A 20,824-nucleotide genomic window follows, 5' to 3' on the forward strand; every position below is an offset into this window, starting at 1 on the left:
TTGACCAGAGGTCGCAATGTTTTGCTTGTTTCTTCCGTTATAAACCAATGCGATAAGCAGAAGAACAATGAGTAAAAAACCAAGAGACATCGCCGCAACTTGTACATTGCTAAGATGAGAGCTTAAATGAATTGCACAAAGTTTGATACTGCTACTTCTGTTCCAACTTAAGCCTTCTAGTTCATCTAGCTGATGCACAGTCCAGGGTTACCAATGAACGATGAGGAATTCAGAAGATTCATTAGTGTTTGTGGCACAGAACCTCTGAACATATTATATGAAATGTCAAGGTCCATAAACGATGAATTAAGTTCACCAAGAACACCAAGATTTCCAGTCCAATTATTGTGAGATATATCCAACCCCTCTACCTTGATCAGACTTGCTAGCTCAGAAGGTAGTTGGCCAGTTAACCCATTGTTACTTAGATTCAAGGAATAAAGTAGATTCTTCAAAGCTCCAATAGATGAAGGAATTCACCTCCAAACAAATTGCCACCAAGATCTAGCAGTAAAAGGTTTTGAACCTCTGATATTACATTTGGTAGGCCTCCAGTAAATCGGTTCTCTTTTAATATCAACGTGGATATAACTTTCCACCTGGCCAGACTATGAGGTATAGAACCATTCAATAAATTAAATCCTACATCAAACCCATCCATTTTGGTACAATTTGACAGGGAATATGGCAAAGGCCCTCCTTCCAAGAGGTTGTGAGACAAGTTCAAACTTTGAAGATTCAAAAGATTTCCCAACTCATTTGGTATATGACCTGTAAGCTTGTTGTTTGAGAAATTAATATAGGTGAGAACGGTGCAATTTACCAAACTTGATGGAATTGTTCCATTCAGATTATTTTCATTGACATCCATGTGCAATAGGCTGTGATTTCTCATAAATTATGCAGAACCCCCGTGAGGTTATTCCATTGCAAAATCAACCTTAAAAGACTTAAACAGGTTCCTATATCTGAAGGTATGCTACCTTGAAATTGATTGAAACCTAAATTTAATACGCCTAATGTCTTTCCAGAGCATAGATTGGTTGGAATTGGACCAGTAAACTGGTTATTAGTGAAATCTAATTCCACTAAGCTACTATTAAATCCCAAACTTTGAGGTATGACTCCAGAAAAATGGTAGATAGGGAAAGAGAAGCATACCATTAGGAAGAAATGGTGGGAAAGAAGAAGAAAACCCAAAGAAGAAGTCTGAAATGAAAAACTGAAACAAATCTAGGTATGGATGAGCAGTGGCGGCAATGCATGGTGTCTAATATATGGTTTGATCCCGCCATTGTCACTCGGTCTGAACTGGATGCGCAGTTTCCTGTATTTTTCCCCTCTCAACTCCACTCATCTCTACAAATATGTTTCTCATGGATTCTTCGATTTTTATTTTTCTCCATAATCATTTCCGTTCTTTTATAAACACGGAAAATATCTTTTTCTCCGTTTTGGGTCTAGTTTTCATTTACTCTTTAGATTTTGCTACACATTTAAATTCCATTTAGTAATCATTTTCTTTGTTTTTTTTATTTTTGAAAATTAAGTCTCTTTCTTTCTCATTTGTTATCATGATTTGCATATTTTTTTTCTTTACTACAATAGTTGAATTCTTTGCCAAATTCCAAAAACAAAAACAAATTTTCAAAAACTACTTTTTCTAGTTTTCAAAATTTTTGTTTCGTTTTCAAACAATTGGTATGTTGGAAAATAGAAGCATGCACAGTGGAAGCAACAGATCATAATGTTCTAATTACAAATAATTAACTAAAGATTAAGCATGCAAAGAGAGTTAGAGATACAACCTTCGTAGTTTTCACGATAAACTTCGTCTTCGTGAGCAATCGGCATCACCAACGGTAAATCTTCGATATTCTCCGATTGAAGAACACAGTTGTAGGACCGAATTATTAGTGAAAGATAGGAAATTTCACTAATTAAATTTGGAGAGTCAAAGAGAGTTTGTGGAAGAATGAAAGGTGGAATAATTAAAGAAACATTAGTTTTTACTTTTGGACATCAAAACCAATTTATAAACAAAACACATGCAAAAATCCTTCTTGTATGGCTTCCACCTCAGACTCCATTAGCATGAAAAAGATAAGTTTCAAGCTTAGCAAGAGCCACTTCAAAACCCACTTAATTAGTGGGAAAAATCCAACAATTAGATTCTTCCATTAACTAATATTTTATTAAAAATAAATTATATCATAAAATTTTTTTTGACAAAATATGAAATACTATTGTCATATTTTAGGAATTGTTTAATTAAAATAATTTAATTAAATAAAATAAACAAATTTAATATCACATATTAAATTTTTTAAGACACCTAGCTTTGATAAATCACATTAATCAAGTTTAAAAAATATTTTCACGCTAATGAGTAAGTATATTCTCCAAAATAATTAATTAATTATTTCATTGTAAATTATATCTTATATAAAATACAGTTTTCCCTTCAAATTCTCACTTCACCTAGTTCATCAATTTTGTCCGTAGTGAGCTAACAAGGACATCCGAGGGACCTACAGACTGTCTCTTATACACATCTAGATGTGTATAAGAGACAGGTCAAATTCTTTAACCTAGTTAATCAACATTCGTTAACTAACAGAACTATCCACTATAGCCTGTAGTTGCACTCCCCTCACTGTAGTTATATTACGTGCTGTCTCTTATACACATCTAGATGTGTATAAGAGACAGACATTTGTTAACTAACAGAACTATCCACTATAGCCTGTAGTTGCACTCCCCCCACTGTAGATATATTATGTGTCCATTTGATAAAAATCGTCATCGATAAGTTAATCCTTCACAGGTTGTTCGTAACCACAGCTAGGTCAATTACCGTTTTAACCCTAAGTTACATCTTTTCTTCTTAAGTACCACTGTCCTACTAATGAACAATTGATTTAGGATCTTAATCAATAAATTCATTCCCTTGCAGGCCAATAAGAGGACGGACCCCTTATTCAAGACTTGGAATCAACCCTTAAGGGAACAACCTTTCTACCATTTCTAAAAGGGGTAGAAGTGAGTTCTATCTTACAAATTCTATGTCCCTAACTATCTACCTAGACTTATCCTTGAAATAGGAGGCATATTGAGCAGCGCTGTTGAGCTTGCCCTCGCCTATGTAGATCAAGGGACAATCCCAAATAAACAAGTATTCATAGACAGCTTAAGATTCAGATCAATTTATCTAGATCATCAAAAAGTGAAATTAATTGGTGTTAATATGTAACAATGATTATTTCGTAGTCAGTCTTACACAATCTCATCATGTAGAACACCCTCACTCACATGTCTCTACATGATCGAACTGATCACATCGTTTATGACACTTTACAATATTTGTAACAATCATAAAGCAGATTTTCTTCAATAGTATCTCCAGAAATAGGTACCCAACCTAATCCAAGTACTATAAACTATTTAGGCTATTTTACTCGAACTTGATCCAGTTTATGTCTTCACATAAAGTCCAAGTATTCATTACAATAGCCAAGAGTTCGTAGTTTATTGGATTTAGAGTTATCAATTTATTTTCATTCAATAACATTTGTCTGAATAAACTTCATATATGTTTATTGTTTACAGACTACGAGTTTTAGGACATACAACTCAACAAACTCCCAGTTGGACTAAAACTCCTAATGGGTTACACAAAGTTAAGTACTGTGAGAGAAATCTAAATACAATAAACTAGGGCATTCCATACCCACAATTTCTCCCACTTGCCCTATTTATTCTACCCATAGTCCTAAACTCTTCAAGTGACCCTCGAAAATCTTAACGGGGAGGGCCTATGTAAATGGATCAACAATATTTTGCTCAGACGCTATTTTTCTCACAATAACGTCTCCTCTTAGCACGATCTCTTTGATGAGATGATATTTGCGCTCAATATATTTTCCACGCTTGTGACTTATAGGTTCTTTGGAGTTCGCTACTGCACCACTATTATCGCAATACAAAGTGATTGACAGATGCATGTTTGGAACAACTTCTAGATCAGCTAGAAACTTCCTAAGCCATACTGCTTCCTTGGCTGCTTTCATGTAGCAACAACTCTACTTAATACTTCTCCACACTATCGCTCCTCCATTTAGAGTGAACATTGATCCCGAAGTAGATCTCCTAGAGTCTATATTGGTCTGGAAATCGGAGTCAGTATATCCTGTAAGGATCAAATCATTATTTCCATATACGAGAACTTGAGGATATTCTTAACAGTAGTCCAATGTGCATAACCAAGATTGGACTGATACCTACTGACAATCCCTATTGCAAAGCATATGTCTGGACAAGTACAAAGCAGTGTATACATCAAACTTCTGACTGTTGATGCATAGGGAACCTGTCTCATATCCCCAACTTCTTGAGGTGTCTTAGGACATTCTTCCTTTGACAAATGTATTCCATTCCTAAAAGCTAAAAGTCATCTTTTGGAATCCTGCATCTTAAACCTAGACAACACCTTGTCTATATAAGATGTTTGAAACATAGCTAGCTTTCTGTTCTTTCGGTATTTGGATCCTAAGAATATACTGCGCCTCTCCCAGATCTTTCATTTGAAATTGGGTTGCTAGACAATTTTTTATATCAATTAAGTATCCTACATTATTCCTAATAAGTAGAGTATCATCTACATACAAAACTAGAAATGCTACAGTGGAGTTGATGATTCTTTTGTATACATACGGTTCATCAACGTTCTGTTCAAAGCCATAAGATTTGACCGCAGTATCAAATCTTATATTCCAAGATCTAAACGCCTATTTCAATTCATAAATAGATAAACCTTTTGCTCTTGACCCTATTTAATAAACCCTTCTGGTTGGACCATATGAATACTCTCTTCAAGATTACCATTTAGAAAGGCATTCTTGACATCCATTTGCCAAATTTCATAATTATAAAAAGTGGAAATGGATAAGAGTATCCTTATTGATTTAATCATAATAACAGGCGAGAAGGTTTCTTCATAGTCTACCCCCTCAACCGGGGGTATAACCCTTTGCTACTAACTGGGCTTTATAGATCTGTACCTTCCATGTATGGTCTCTTTTACGCTTGTAGATCCATTTACAGCCGATAGATTTTACCTCATCAGATTTATCTACAAGTTCCCGACTAAATTAAAGTACATAGACTCTTTTCAAGGTCTATGCTTTTAATCCACTAATCTCAATCAACATCATCAATTGTTTGTTTATAAGTTAATGGATCCTCTAATCCATCATCAGGTATGGTGACTTCGATTTTAGTTAAACCCATACAGCGGTCAGGCTGTCTCACATCCCTCTCATTACGTCGAGGCTCTCTCAACTCTTGAGTAGGATGTGATGGATCATATGTCCTTGATTTATCAACAACTCTTATTGATAAGCGAGCTTGATCAAGTACTTATGTTGATCCATCTGTAGCATCTTTCAAAATCTCTTCCAATACTAGTTTACTGCGAGGTTTATGATCTCATATGTGGTTTTTCTTTAGGAATGTGGTATTTTTTGATACAATTACCTTATCATCTTGAGGATCATAAAAATGACCACTCGTTCCTTTAGAGTAACCCACAAACAGGCATAATTTTAAATGATGTTCCAATTTCTTAGGGTTTTGCACCAACACATGTGTCAGGCAACCCCGGATCCAAAAATGAAATAAACTAGTTGTATGCCTATCCATAACTCATAAGATGTTTCTGAAACACTCTTAGAGGGAACGTTATTCAAAATGTAAGCTGCAGTCTCTACTGCATACCCCCAGAACGAGTTAGGCAACTGGCATAACTCATCATGGATCGAACCATGTCTAACAAGGTTCTGTTTCTAAGCTTCAAAGCTCCTATCTCTTGATTATGCGTTCTAATCTGACTCTCCCGAGCCTAAATTCTAACCTGACTTTTCCAAGCCTAGATTCTATCCTTAGACTACCCTCTCGAGTATCTCTAATGGACGAATGACACATACATAATACAAGATAATCGCATAGAGTGAAGATCCTCAGTTATGCTAGCTAAGTGCTTCTCAACCCATTTGACAGATTTAGCTACTCATGCATAATAAACAGAGAGTGAACAGATATAAATAAGTAGATTCCATTTATATAGATAAGTTCAAAGTACAAAATGACAGTGGAAGATAAGGATAGAGAGCCTGGTAGCAATCCCTTGCTTCCAGAGGATTTTACACTGTTAACTCTATTCTGTTCAAAAGATATTCCTAGTAGATTCCATTTCTATAGATAAGTTCAAAGTACAATATCCCTTGCTTCCGCAGGAGTTGGCCCTCTCTCTAGTTTCAACGCTTCCGGCACTCTTCCAAGTTCACCGGAACGATCTCTCAGTACAATCTCACTTCTCTCACTTAAGCCTTCTAAAATAAAAGAAAAACTAAGAACAAGGCTACTTCTAACTATGGAGAAAATTATCTAACTGTCGAACTCTCTAACTCGCCGAACTCCTTTACTCAAGGTGACTTCTGGTATTTATAAAGGTTCGGGGTGAAAGGCTTCTTCTCTCTTATGATTGCACTGATGGGATGGCATTAATTCTCTGTCTGAAGCGTCGAATATTTGTCACCGAAAAGTTGAGTGTACTTGCTATAGTAGATCGTTAACGGCTTGTCAACTTAATTCGGAATCAACCGTCATTAGCTTTCTGTCCCATCGTGATTTATTATGCTTTTCACTTAGATGCGCCCACCAAGTTGCGCCAGCTCTATGCGGCAACCTTCTTGAGCAGATATTTGCGAGCGCAAATCATCACATAGCCTTGCGGTAACCCAATCTTTTGATGCACCTTGCGTTAACGCAATCTCTTGATGCGCTCGTTTAGCCTGCGTTAACACAATTTCTTTATGCGCTCGGCCGTTGATTTCTTTGGATCACATTTTCCGCCTTGCGTCAATGCATATTCTGCAAAAAAATACATAAGTTAATTGATTTAATGCGTTTGACGCATGCGACCGCAATATTGTGAATTTAATGCTTTTGGACGCAATCTTGTATATTTTTATCAACGCAAACCTGCATTGTTTAATAACTTAGCATTGTAATAACGTGCATTTTTTTCTGTTATCAATATGACTCACACAATGACAAAGAGTTATCTTCTAACTTGTTTAGAAGTTCACTTTTAACTAATCTCTCAATCCTATTGAGATTAGTGTGACCAAGTCTCAAGTACCAAAGATCGGTACTTTGAGAATTGCGTTTCCTTTTTCTTTGAGTTTCAACTATTTTAAACATTTTTGTGTTATATACAACTCAACTTTAGATGATTTAACTTGTATATGTTACTTTCTAAGTTTGCGGAACAGAATTGTACACCTCTTTTTGTAATGAACGCTTCATTATGACCAAAATTTACATTTTACAAATGTTCTAAAAAACAGGAAATAGATATCAAATTTCTTTTACAAGAAGATACATAAAGAACATTTTCTAAATACAGATATCTATTTCCAAAAGTTAAATTAACTGCTCCCACTGCTTTCACTGAGATACGCTCCCTGATCCAACCCGAAGAGTAATCTCATCTTCTTCAAGCTTCCTCTAGGAACTAGTTTCCTGAGAAGAAAAACCAACATGATTAGTGACTCATGAATCCAATATCCAAGTAGAATCTTCATTCTCCACTATACATGTTTCAATAACTAGTAAATCTAATTTACCTTATTTTTCTTTTTCAGCTTTCTTCTCTACAAGATATTTAAGAAAATTTCTTTTCCAATGCCCATTTTTGTTGCAATGGAAACATTTTCTTTTATCAACTACCTTTTTCCCATTCTATGCAGTTGAAGCCTTCCCCTTCCTAGTTTAGTTCCTTTTCTTTTGAATACCATTATTCTTGGAAAAAGAAGGGCCAGATTTATTCCCAAAAGACGATTCTTTCTGGGGTTTCCTCTTTGAGGTGGAAGCAACATTTGCTTCTGCCTCTAAACCTTTATTTTTCAATAAAGATTCATAAATATGGAGTTTGTTGAGAAGAGTCATCAGGTTTTACTCTATCTTATTCATCATAGCATTCGTTTTGAATTGAAAAAAGCTCTTCAGAAGAGATTTTGCATGATGAATCCAACTTGACTCTTCTCATTCGGCTTCGTTCACTTCTGCAATATTGAAGTGAACCATCATGTTCAAAACATGTTCTCTTATGGAGGTTCCTTCCTTCATTCTGTAGTTGTAAATGAATTTAATTGCATCATGCATGGCAGGTGTGGACGGTTGTCCAAGGAGGCCCTGCAAAGTGGCCATGATCTCTCTTGCAGTAGCTAACCTCTCGTGTTTCTTAGACAGTACATCAAATATACTGACTAAAATATAAACCTGAGCCTTCTCATTAGCTTTGACCCATCTGTCATATGCATCATGAACTGTTCAGTTTGCATTGGGACTTGGGATTGGAAGACACTCCTCCATTAAAACGAATTGGAGATAATCTATTACTAGTATCATGTTGATATTCGACTTCCAAGTTTCGTAATTATCACCGTTAAGTTTTTTTTAAGCTCGCAGTTGAATAATTGATGTTGTCATTCTTTGAAAAGTAAACAATTTATTAGTGAATTGACTAACTCTAAATTTTAATCAAATTTATTAAGCAAATAGTACACACTCATTATTCTTTTGCTACGATACTTCTGTGAGTCAGAATAGCCCCCACCAAAGGACAATCAACTGCTCCTTCACTAAATCAAAACATTCTTGACTAAATACTAATATAGAATAACTCTTATCTTTTACTTAATTACCTCTTATTTGGTCAAGAACTTTACTAACCCTTAGTAAATCTTGTAAGTATAAACCCGCCATTTTCGAATTACAGAGATCGAAATCAAACAAGCCCTCAAAGGAGAAAAAATTATTTGAAAACGGACCTAAGTAACTCTATCTATTTATGGAGTTCATGGTGTTCTGAATCCTATGTTACAACCCTCCGAAAGGATCGTCGCGGTTAACGACTAGCTAGTGTCGCCTATAAATGACAACAGGCGCAACATAGAAATATGACGGTATGACCTAATAGAAGAGGTCGTAAGACGTGTTGACACACATCTTTCACCCACTTACTATGAACTACTTCCCCTATTCATCTTGTTATTGACCCATGCAAACACTTTTCGAAGGGAGATTGCTACAAATAGTAACTCGAAGCCGAGCATGGATCTCACAGTGTGAACACTTAGAGACGTGAGAGCCAAAAATAATATATCTCATATATTATTAATCTCCCACTGAAATGTTCTATTTTATAAAAATGAGTACTGACTTGGTTATTAACCAGCTAATTTTATACAACCTAAGTCTAGGTAATTTTTCCTAGTATAACTCTTATACTGGGAATTAACCTATGATGTCTAGGTGATAAACTATTTTTATTACCTTACACCACTCACACATGCTCATAAAACTAGGGTTATTGACTTAGACGCCAGTTTGATCTCCAGGTAGGAGGTGCTCTATAAACCGTCAACTTAAGTACCCCAACCTTAGACATGATCTCCCCGGGTAAGTAAACAACTCTTGTTTTACAAGTAATTGACCTATTTTAACTCTTAAAAAATCGATTGAATTGCACCAGTTAACCCTAGGTGAGCATGCAATTTATCTTTGTTATAGATTTTAAAAGTATATGTTATTTTATAACAATCATAAAAAAATTATAATAATTATAACCCTAGAACATTCATCTATAACATGCTTCCTTAAAGAAAATCATGCTTTAATATAACACTTATATTAAATTATGAAAATCTAAGCATGCATACTATATGCATTATAACATTTATAACATATAACAAATGCATGCTACATGTTTATTCTATGGTGGAGTTTTTAAAACTATATGGCATACTTTATACACACATATTAAAAACAATATCATACATCACATGCATAATACTTAAACAACACTAAAGTGGACCAGTTTTGGCATTGAAACAAACTAACTACCTAAATTATTACAAAAATAACCAAGTAGCTCCCTTGAACCGGCCTCAAACCTTTTGAACCAACCCGAACCGGCTCAAAAACTCCAAAAAAAAACAGGTTGAACCGATCAAACTGGCACAACCAAGTCGAGCCAGACCGATCAACCCTTACATTCAGGTCAACGAGCTGGAGCAAACTGGGTGCACAGATTAGCATTAGGTCGCGAAGTAGGTCGGGGCACCGGACGGGTCGAATCGGATGAAGGCAGGTGCGCGTAAGAGCTTCAACGAACTGGGTCGAGTTCAATGTTGCGGGTCAAATCGAAATGGGTGTAGACAGGGGACGCGCATAAGACTCACCGAACCAGGTCGAAATGCGGGCTGCGGGTCGAGTCGTTGGGTCTGAGAACAAGATTTCGGGTCTGGAAGGTTTTTCTTCACCTTTTCTCTCGGCCAACTTGAGTTCAACCACTTCTTTTGAGCAAATGAAAGCCTAAAAGAACTCTAATGACTCCATAAAAAATATAGACCCTTTGTAATACATTAAAGCTCATTTACGTGTGAGCAATTACAATTTCATCAACAAATTAATGAGAAAACAAATGCCACAACCGTAATGTATCCACTTTAGTCCACATTCATCACATGAATAACACCCATCAAATGTAATAGAACGTTATAAGCATGCTTTGATACCAATTGTTGGAAAATAGAAGCATGCACAGCGGAAGTAACGAATCATAACACTCTAATTACAAATAATTAACTAAGGATTAAGCATGCAAAGAGAGTTAGAGATACAACCTTTGTAGTTTCCATGATAAACTTCGTCTCCGTGAGCAATTGGCACCACCAACGGTAACTCGCTATTCTCCGATTGAAGAACACAGTTATAGGACCGAATTATTAGTGAAAGATAGGGAATTTCACTAATTAAATTTGGAGAGTCAAAGAGAGCTTGTGAAAGAATAAAAGGTGGAATAATTAAGGAAGCATTAGTTTTTTAATTTTAGAAAATCAAAACCTATTTATAAACAAAACACATGCAAAAATCCTTCTTGCATGGCTTCCACCTCAAACTTCATTAGCATGAAAAAGATAAGTTTCAAGCTTAGCAAGAGCCACTTCAAAACCACTTAATTAGTGGAAAAAATCCAACAATTAGATTATTCCACTAACTAATATTTATTAAAAATAAATTATATCATAAAACAAATTCTTGACAAAATAGGAAATACTATTGTCATATTTTAGGAATTGTTTAATTAAAATAAACAAATTTAATATCACATATTAAATTGACTTTGACACCTAATTTTTATTAATCGCATTAATCAATTTTTAAAAACACTTTCATGCTAATATAAAATATACTTTCAAAATAAATAAATAATTAATTAATTGTAAATTATATCTTGTATTTATACAATTTTCCCTAAATACCAAATTTGAACATTTCAAATTCTCACTTCACCTAATTTTTCAATTTTGTACGTAGTGAGCTAGCAAAGAGACTCGATGGACCTACAAATCATGGATTCCAACAATTTGAGACTAACCGATCAAATTCTTTAACCTAGTTAATCGACATTCGTTGACTAACAGGACTATCCACTATAGCATGTATTTGCACTCCTCTCAGTGTAGATATATTATGTATCCATTTGATATAACCGTCATCAATAAGTTGATCCTTCACAGTTTGTTTGTAACCTCTGCTAGGTCAATTGTCGTTTTACCCCTGAATTCTTTTCTCCTTAAGTTCCACCGTCTCTCTAATGAACAATTGATTTAGGATCTTAATCACTAAATCCATTCCCTCTCAGGCCAACGAAAGGATGGGGCCTCTTGTTCAAGACCCGGGATTAGTCTTAAGGGAACAACTTTCTACTATCCCTAAAATGGGTAGGAGTGAGTTCCATCTTGTAAATTCTATATCCCCAGCTATCTACACGGTCTTATCCCTGAAATGGGAGGCATATTGAGCAGCGTTACTGAGCTTACCCTCGCCTATGCAGATCAAGGGAAAATCCCGAATAAACAGGAGTTCATAGACAACTCAGGATTCAAATCAAGTTATCTAGGCCATCAAGAAGTGAAATTAATCAGTGTTAATAGTAAACGGTGTGAATACGTAACAGTGATTATTTTGTGGTCAGTTTTACACAATCTCAAAGTGTAGAATAGCCCTGCTCACATATCTATACATGAACGAACTGATCACATCGTCTATGGCACTTTACAACATTTGTAACAATCATAAAGCGGTCGCATTCAATAATATCTCTAGAAATAGGTACCCAACCTAATCCAAGTACTATAGACTATTTTACTCAAACTTGATCCAGTTTATGTCTCCACATAAAGTCCACGTATTCATTACAATAGCCAAGGGTTCATAGTTTATTGGATTTAGAGTTATCGATTCATTTTCATTCAACAACATTTGTCTGAATGAACTTCATATATGTTTATTGTTTATAAACTACGAGTTTTAGGACATACAACCCACCATGGTAAAAAGTAGATAACAAAGGAATAAATTTATAGGTGGAAGTAGGGTCTTAATTTTCAAAAACAAAAACTAAAAAAATTAAATTGTTACCAAACGGGGTCTTAGTGTTTATGCTTTAAGTTTTGTTTTAATTCAGTTCTTAAGTTTCAAAATATTATAATTTTGGTCTTGAGATTTGAGTTTGGTTTCAATTTGGTCCCTTAGTTTCAAGATCTTATATTTTTACCTCAATTTTTCATTAAATAATCATTTTTAATCATTAACGTCAATATCTATTAATTAATTTAAATTAATTGAGAAGTGAAATTTTAGATCTAATTCAATAGTGATGAAAAATAGTGTAACTTAATTAATTATAATTTTTTAAATAATTCTAAATTAACTAATCGATATTAACACTAGAAATGGATAATGAGTATTTAGTGAAAAATCGAAGTTAGGAGTGTAAATCTTGAAATCTAGGAACCAAATTAAAACAAAACTCAAATCTCTAGTAAAATTGTAATATTTTAAAACCTACCAAATTCAAAACTTGGACTAAATGTATAATATTTTGAAACTTAAGAATCAAATGGAAACCAAACTCAAAACTTAAGGTTACCTTTTTTTCCTTTTAAATATATAATAATGTTTGTATTCTTACAACTTTTTTTCCTATTAGCCAAATTAAAAAAAAAAAAAAAAAAAAAAAAAAAGTTTTTAAAATGGTTTTTTAAATTTTTAAAATTTGATTTAGTTTTTAAAAATATCATTGAAAGTAGTAACAAAATAAAGAAAAAAAAATAAGTTAAAGTGGCATTTATAAGGTTAATTTTGTGAATTCTTTTTTATCTCTCTGTCTAGTAGGGGTGTTAATGGATTGGATTGGGTTGAAAGACTTTTCAGACCCAATTCAATTTTTCGAGTTATAAATTTTTTCAACCCCAATAACTCTTATTAAAAAATGAACTCACCCAACCCAACTATAAAATATTTGGGTTGGGTTGGTTCGAGTTAATCGGGTCATTTATTTAAAATTTTATTCTAAAAAGAAACAAAATATAAATATGTAAAAATCTAATTTAATTATTTTCATATATTGAATTAAGATTAACAACTCAATTTCAATTTATATAGTGAAATTTTTTTTCTAAAGTGGAAAAAAAAACTAATTTTGAGAGTTGTTGAAGAATAAATTATTCAAAAAATATTGAAATTAAATAAAATTAAACTCAGTATATGTATAAATAATTGTGTTATGTGTAATATAAAACATATTTTAAAGTTAATAATAAATTTGGGTTAGTTCGGATTGATTTGGGTTATTTTAGGTGAAACCATGAACCAACCCAACTAATAAAATTTTCATTTATTTGAACTCAATCCAATCCAAATAAATTGATAACTCAATCCAAATTGCATGGATTAGATTTGGTTGATCAATTTTTTCGAGTCATCGAATTTTTTGAATACTCCTGCTGTCTAGTCTATTTGTTTGTGTTCATTTAGTTGTGATCTGTAGTATCGTGTGGAAGGAAAAAATAAAAAGGTTTAATTGAATAGCTCTACCAAAATTTCAAATTGATAATGTGTTTCTTTATCTTTATGTATTATTAAAAAAAAAAAAATAACAATGCTTCCACCTTGATTTTTGAGTCCATAAATAGAAAGTCAAGAATATCTTTTTAAGAGGATAAAGTCAAGAATATCTTTTTCAGAAGGATGTAGTCCATAGTTGAATGGTACATGTAACTTTCTTTTTTTTCTAATTATTTTATTTTAAAATGACAATAAATCTATGACAAATGTTAGTTGATGCTTGCAAAAAACATGGAGATAAACAAAATAGAAAATTGAAATTGTGTATAAAAAATATAAAGATGAAATTGGAGAGCTTTGAACTAGGGACAAAATATTTTTATTATGTGAGATTCTCTACTTAAAATGTAAGAAAGAGATTAGAAAAGAAAGTTTTTGAAGTAACTATTAAATTTGTCTTCTTTTAAAAAAATTCTTAAGTGGAATTTTTCGTAAGAATTGAAAAATGGAGAAATTTTTATAATTTCAATTGTTACGAGAAATTCATGTGAGTTTTTTTTTCAACTCAAAACTAAGAATGGTAAATAAGAATTTGAAATTTTGATTAGAAAAATATATTCCCTTTTGGAATTTTCTGTAAGTTTAATTGAAATTAAAATTTGTTAAAAAAAAGAAAAAGAAAAAAACTAAAGCTTATAGGAATTGAAGTTGGGTACAATATCACGATGCTCCAATGGATTCTTATTTATACACTTTTTTTTAGTCGATTTTGGGGAGCTCAATTAGAGACAATGAGTCTATATTCTATTTTGTCACACCTTTTGTCCCAAATTATCCTACCTAACCTAGGACGTGGCATGCAGACAATAGATTCTAACTAAAACATGGAACCATTGTCAAACTAAATATATATACATATATATTTCAAAACAAGTAATTAGCAAAAACTTTAATTGTAAACATAATTGAAAATAAATTTTACTAAATCAAATTCTATAATAATTTCAGTAGAGTTTTTGCCTGAAAATCGAATAAACCACACCTAAAAAGAAAACACAGCCCAAATATTTTGTTCCAAACTCAAAACTACTATTGAATTTTTTTCCTTCATTGAAGTACGTCGGCAACTTCTTGATTTGCACCTCGGAATGGATGATCGACCTCCAAGGTACTCTCTGTACTCTTTTGCACCTTCACTCCATAGCCAAAATTCACTATGAAGTGTAAAAACTCAATTATAAAAATGGCAAGTGAAACTTTAATTTTATAATAGAAATCACGATAGCACCGCAGTGTTGTTGCCTAGCGTAGTGGCGTTGGACAGTGTTGCCCCTAGTGCGTTGCAGTGCTATCGAGTGAAAAATCTTTGTAGCTTCACAGCGCTACCCAAAAACTCGCTTTCAAGTTTCCAGTGTCAAGGGGAGTGCTACAACGCTCATTCTCGAGTGTTTTAGCCTTTTTTTTCCCTTCATTTGTGGAAATAGCCCCTAAGTACCTATATTAGGCATAAATTGACTATTTTCACTCCATTTAACTCCAAATCTCACTCTTTTGCTCAATTTCTGAAAATTACTAACAACCAACCTCAAATCTATGCATATTAAATGAAAATACCATAAATTAAAAGTAACTAAAGCAATTTTCAAGTACTTTTAGGCCCAATCAATTTTAATTTATTTGTGCACAAACTAATTTACAATTTATGCTAAACTAGGCTATTGATCAAATAATCAATGATATTTTAGGCTTAATCATCTTTATATTTGATCAAACCTAACATTGTTATCAGGTGGCTAGAAAGAAAACATGTGGTACTATCAAAATCCACCGATATTTTTGTTTTCAATTTCTATATGGGACAAGTTAGCCTTAAATTTAACCATGTATGATTTCATCATTTATTTGGTAAGCAAGTTGTATTTGGTCTAAAATCAACAATATAATTAAAAGAAGAGGAAAATCGAACTACTCACTTGTATTTCATTAGAGTACACAAAAATACAAAAAAGTGGCTTAAATAATTATTGAAGACGGTTGGGGTTGAGCAGGTGGCAGACAACATTACCAAATTTGCATTTAAACATATGCAATTTCTTTTTTACCCTAAGATACAATAACCTTAATCACGTTTCTCCATTCTTAAACTCGAAAGAAGGACAAATAAATGAATAAACAAGACAAAATAAAAAGAAAAGGCCAGTAACCTTAAAATACAATATAACCTTAATCAAAATCCACCCCAAACTCCAACTGCCCTTATTAGTTAAATTATTTCACGACCAAAAGAAAAAAAGAAAAACATAAAAACATAGGTAGGAAACGACATGTCGGCAGCGAGTGTGGGTGAGTTTGATGATTTTATAGGTTTAAAAAGACAAACTCTTCAACAGCAGGAACTTGTCCAATTTTCTTTAGAGTGTCCTTGTTGGGTTCTTCATCCACACCAATTGCCATAATCGCCCTCTTCCTTCTCGTCGTTCTCCCAACGCTCATGAAATTCACATTCACATTATTCTCTCCCAGAATGCTTCCCACCCGTCCGATCATTCCCGGTTGGTCCACCTGTCTGCACAGGATTAAATTCCCTTCCAAACTCACGTCCACGTCGAACGGTCCTACACGTGTCAGATGCGGTACTCCGTATTTCACTTTCCCTTCTATCACCACGTCACCGCTCTCCGTCACCGCGCTCGCGAACTTCGAGTCCACGTGCGACACCGTGATCTGGATTGATTCCACTGGAAACTCCGGCGGCGCGTCTACCAGCACCCGCTCCTCGCTTATCCGAAGCCCCTTTTGCTTGGCCGTGAAATCCGCGTTCACCAGGTTTATGTGGCTGTCGGATATGGGCTCGATTATGCCTTTTGTGATCATCGCTCGTAATAGCCTTGTGTCTAAATCGTCTGGGACTCGCCCTGATTTGTATAATACTTTTACTGATTTTATTCCGCTACCTCCGGCCACCAGCTGCACCGCCAGCCGCCCCAGTTTCTCCGCCAGTACCACGTACGGTGCTAACTCCGACAGTACCTGCTCAATCATACAATAATCACGCTTAATTTAACTCCAATTCCAAAATTATAAGAATTTTGCATCATTTAATTACCTCCGGAGCGACCATGGGAGCGTTCACGGCGGTGGCAGAAAGTTCACCGTTCAATGCTCCGACCACGGCTTCCGCTATTTCAATGGCAACACCTTCCTGAAATATTTTTATTTGTCATTTCAACAATAAATCCAGAAAACGAGGAGATTGAACAAAAAAAAAATAATAAAAAAGTGGACAATTATTCTAATTTTTCGTGATTCAAAAAGTATTTCCACAAAATTTTGTATATCCAAGTAACTCAATTCAAAATGTCTTTATAATCTCTCCTATAATCCCTAGGGTAAATCTCTCAACCATATTGTCAAAAGAAATGAAAAACCATCATTTTGTCCCAAGTTCCTAATTCGTTAACTAACATATAAAATATTTGTTAAATTACACTTTTAACCTTTAAATTTTCATATTTCAGTTGAATAGATAAAAAAAAAAAACTTTAAAAAATTTCTAATATGTCCATAAAATTTATGACTAATAAATCTTTAAATTTAAAAATATTTAATTAATATTTTTTATTTTGTATACAACAAATCTTAGATCTTTCTATTCAATGTCTAATAGATCCTTCACTTATTAGCCAATTTCTTTATCTTCACAAATCTATTTTACACAAAAAAAAAGTAAAGTATAATCATCTATTAGTCACAAAAAATAATTTTATGTATAGTATATTGCGATCGGTTATCTATCAAAAGCAAAATTAAAAAAAAAAATGCCAATATTTTATAAAATTGAATGTTCCCTAAATTTAAAAGTTGACCACTTAGACACAAACATGCTTCCTAAATATAAAATAAAAATGAAAAGTTAGGATGTAAAACTTGAGAAGATTGTAATTCAAAGTTGATATGAATGGTGGGGAAATAAAACAGAATAGTGGGCTTGCCTGTGCCTCCTTGGTGCTGGCTCCAAGATGAGGCGTGACAGTAACATTCTTATGCTGCACTAGCTTGCTGTCTTTCGGCGGAGGCTCTTCTACAAAAACGTCAAGCGCCGCCTATTTTCACCACAGATCCATAAATCAATAGAAAAAGAAATAAAAACAGAGCCCTCCAATTTTTTAGAATATAAAAATTTACCTGAGCAACAGCTCCACTATCGAGGGCTCTAACAAGGGCATCTTCATCAATTACGCCTCCTCTAGCAACGTTAATCAAACGAGCCCCTTTCTTCATCAGAGCAAATGTATCGTCATTGAAAACCTTCGAGGTTGCGGGAGTGAGCGGCATATGGAGCGAAATGAAATCCGCCGTTGATATCGCTTGATTGAACGACACTAATTCCACTCCGATGGCTCTTGCTCTGTCCACCGGCGCGTAAGGATCGTGTGCTATTACTTGCATCCCTAATCCCTTTGCTCGTCTCGCTACTTCCGATCCCACTTTCCCGAATCCCATCACCGCTAATGTTTTTCCCACCAGTGAAACTCCGACGTACTTGTTCCGTTCCCATTTTCCTGGAAACCCATTTCAACAAATCACTCTTTTACACTTTGTGATCCATTTTTTTTTCTTTTTTACCCAGATCGGAATTTGGGGTTTTCGGTGTGATTTTATTCCAGAAAAAATCTTCGGTTTGACAGAGGAATTAATTCTTGTCATGTGCTTTTTTAGATGACAGCCAAAATAGGGATAACCAAAAAGACGTTTCAACTTTTAAGTATATATAAAAAGGAGCCAAAAGCAGAGTGTTTACATTATAATTCTGCTCCCTGATTTCAGTTAAAGTAAGCAATATAGTTTAAAATCATGAAAAATCCTTGAAATTGGAACATGGGGTTAGTAATTATAAGCAGATCTAAACGTTGAAACAAAAGGGTGTTTATGATTATGATTATGAATTAGGTACCCCTCTGAAACAGGGGAGTACCCATTTATTACCGACCTGCTTTCATGGAGGCATCGGCCTGAGCGACGTTTCTGGCCATGGCAGTAAGCAAGGCAATTCCATGCTCAGCAGCGGCGATGGTGTTGGCAGTTGGGGCATTAACAACGAGACAACCGAACTCAGTGGCGGCCTGCAGATCCACATTGTCAATCCCAACGCCAGCTCTTCCAACAACTTTCAAACGCCCTTTTGCAGCCTCAAAGACCTGCCGGTTCACCTTGGTGCCACTTCGGACAATCAAGGCGTCGCACGAAGAGATCTTGGCGCAAAGATCTTCCGGCGAGAGGTCATAAGCGCACTCAACATTCCCAAAGCTCCGGAGAAGCTTAAGACCGGCCTCTCCAAGTTTCTCGGCCACCAAAATGGTCGATCTGTCATTAGGGAAAGTGGGGCCGACGAGATCAGAGTTCTGAACCTCTAATCCCGACGATTCCACAGTCTTCAAAACGCTACGAAGTGGAATGAAATTGCAGCGGTTAGAAGAAGAAGAAGAAGAAGGAGAAGAAGAATGAAGAGGGTGGAGGTTGAGAGAAACAGAGGAGTTGGAAAAGGAGAGAAGAGGGGATTTGGAATGGGAGGATCTGTTGAATGAGGTGAAATGGGGAGAAGAAAAGAGGGATTTTGCAGAAGAGGAAGCCATGGTAGATGGATTTGGAAGCTCAGAATGATTGGGGTTGAAAGGCTTTTGAAATGGAAGAAAAGAGAAGGACTCCCTTTCTCTTGATGGTGGAGAAGGGGGGTGACCTTAAAATAGAAGTGGGGATGGGTTTAAGGTGGGGAATTTTGGGAATTCTAATTAAACATGATTTAACAACCAATTAAATTCTCTTTTCAATTATCAACCATTCAACTTCTTATGTTATTCTTCTAAACTAATGATGGTGGGAAATTGTTCTGTTCATTCTATATATGAATTGTCATTTTTTTCCTCCCTTGGTGTTTTCCCTTTTTTTTAATATATATATATATAAATGATTAAACCAGAAAAAAGTTAGTTATAAACATAACAACCGAACTCAAAATATTAACGGATATAACATAATACAAAAAAAAATTTAAATATAGCAAAATTTATATTCAGTTCTCGAAATCTATCAATGATAGACTATATCGTTGATAAGGAGTCTATTAACGATAGAGTCTATCACCGATAGATTTTGCTATATTTGTAATGTTTTAAATATGTTGCTATATAGCTAATTATTATCCCTGAAATTTTTACCCATCAATTAAAAGAAAAAAGTTAGGATTCTATTCGGTAATTATTTCATTTTTATTTTTAAGTTTTTGAAACTTAAACCTATTTTATTTTAAATACAAAAACAAGATTTTAAAAATTATATCTCTTTGGGAAGCCATTTGATTTTTTTTTTTTTTATGTTTGAAAATTAAGCTCATAAAGATTACTTTCACCTCCAAATTTCTTCATTTGTTATCTATTTTTTAGCAAATGTTTAAAAAACCAAGCCAACTTTTGAAAATTAAAAAAAAAAAAAAAAAGTACCATTTAATTTTTTTTTTTAATTTTTGAAATTTAATTAAGAATTCAATCATTATACTTAAGAAAAAGATGTAAATCATTATAAAAATTAGGAGGAAATCGGCTTAATTTTTAAAAATTAAGAACTAAAAACGAAATGATATCGAATGGGATCTTAATCTTCGTTAAAAAAAATAATAATAATAAAATTAAAAAAAATTAAAAGAAAAGACAAAAAAATAAATAAATAAAAAATAAAGGTTAGAACTCACTGCTATATACTGCGTTTTCCCACTCAAATACTTGTAATGCCATATGAAAATTTATTTCCTCAAAGAAAAAACAGATAAAAAAGCTGTTCAGACCATTCT

At 34.0% G+C, this 20,824-nt stretch overlaps 1 protein-coding gene across 1 annotated transcript; it reads right to left on the bottom strand.

Moving 5' to 3' along the window:
- Positions 1-15,979: 15,979 nt before the first annotated feature.
- On the bottom strand, positions 15,980-19,722 carry LOC120084158 (D-3-phosphoglycerate dehydrogenase 1, chloroplastic-like). Its single transcript, XM_039040057.1, has 5 exons — positions 18,971-19,722; positions 18,166-18,542; positions 17,973-18,083; positions 17,087-17,182; positions 15,980-17,010 (listed from the first exon to the last, which is right to left on the bottom strand). Exons 1-5 carry the CDS (start codon positions 19,611-19,613, stop codon positions 16,339-16,341), a joined length of 1,899 nt encoding a protein of 632 aa, XP_038895985.1. The 5' UTR covers positions 19,614-19,722; the 3' UTR covers positions 15,980-16,338.
- Positions 19,723-20,824: the final 1,102 nt, after the last annotated feature.

The sequence above is a fragment of the Benincasa hispida genome, chromosome 1 (assembly GCF_009727055.1).
Source record: "Benincasa hispida cultivar B227 chromosome 1, ASM972705v1, whole genome shotgun sequence".
In the NCBI taxonomy this organism is placed as follows: Eukaryota; Viridiplantae; Streptophyta; class Magnoliopsida; order Cucurbitales; family Cucurbitaceae; genus Benincasa; species Benincasa hispida.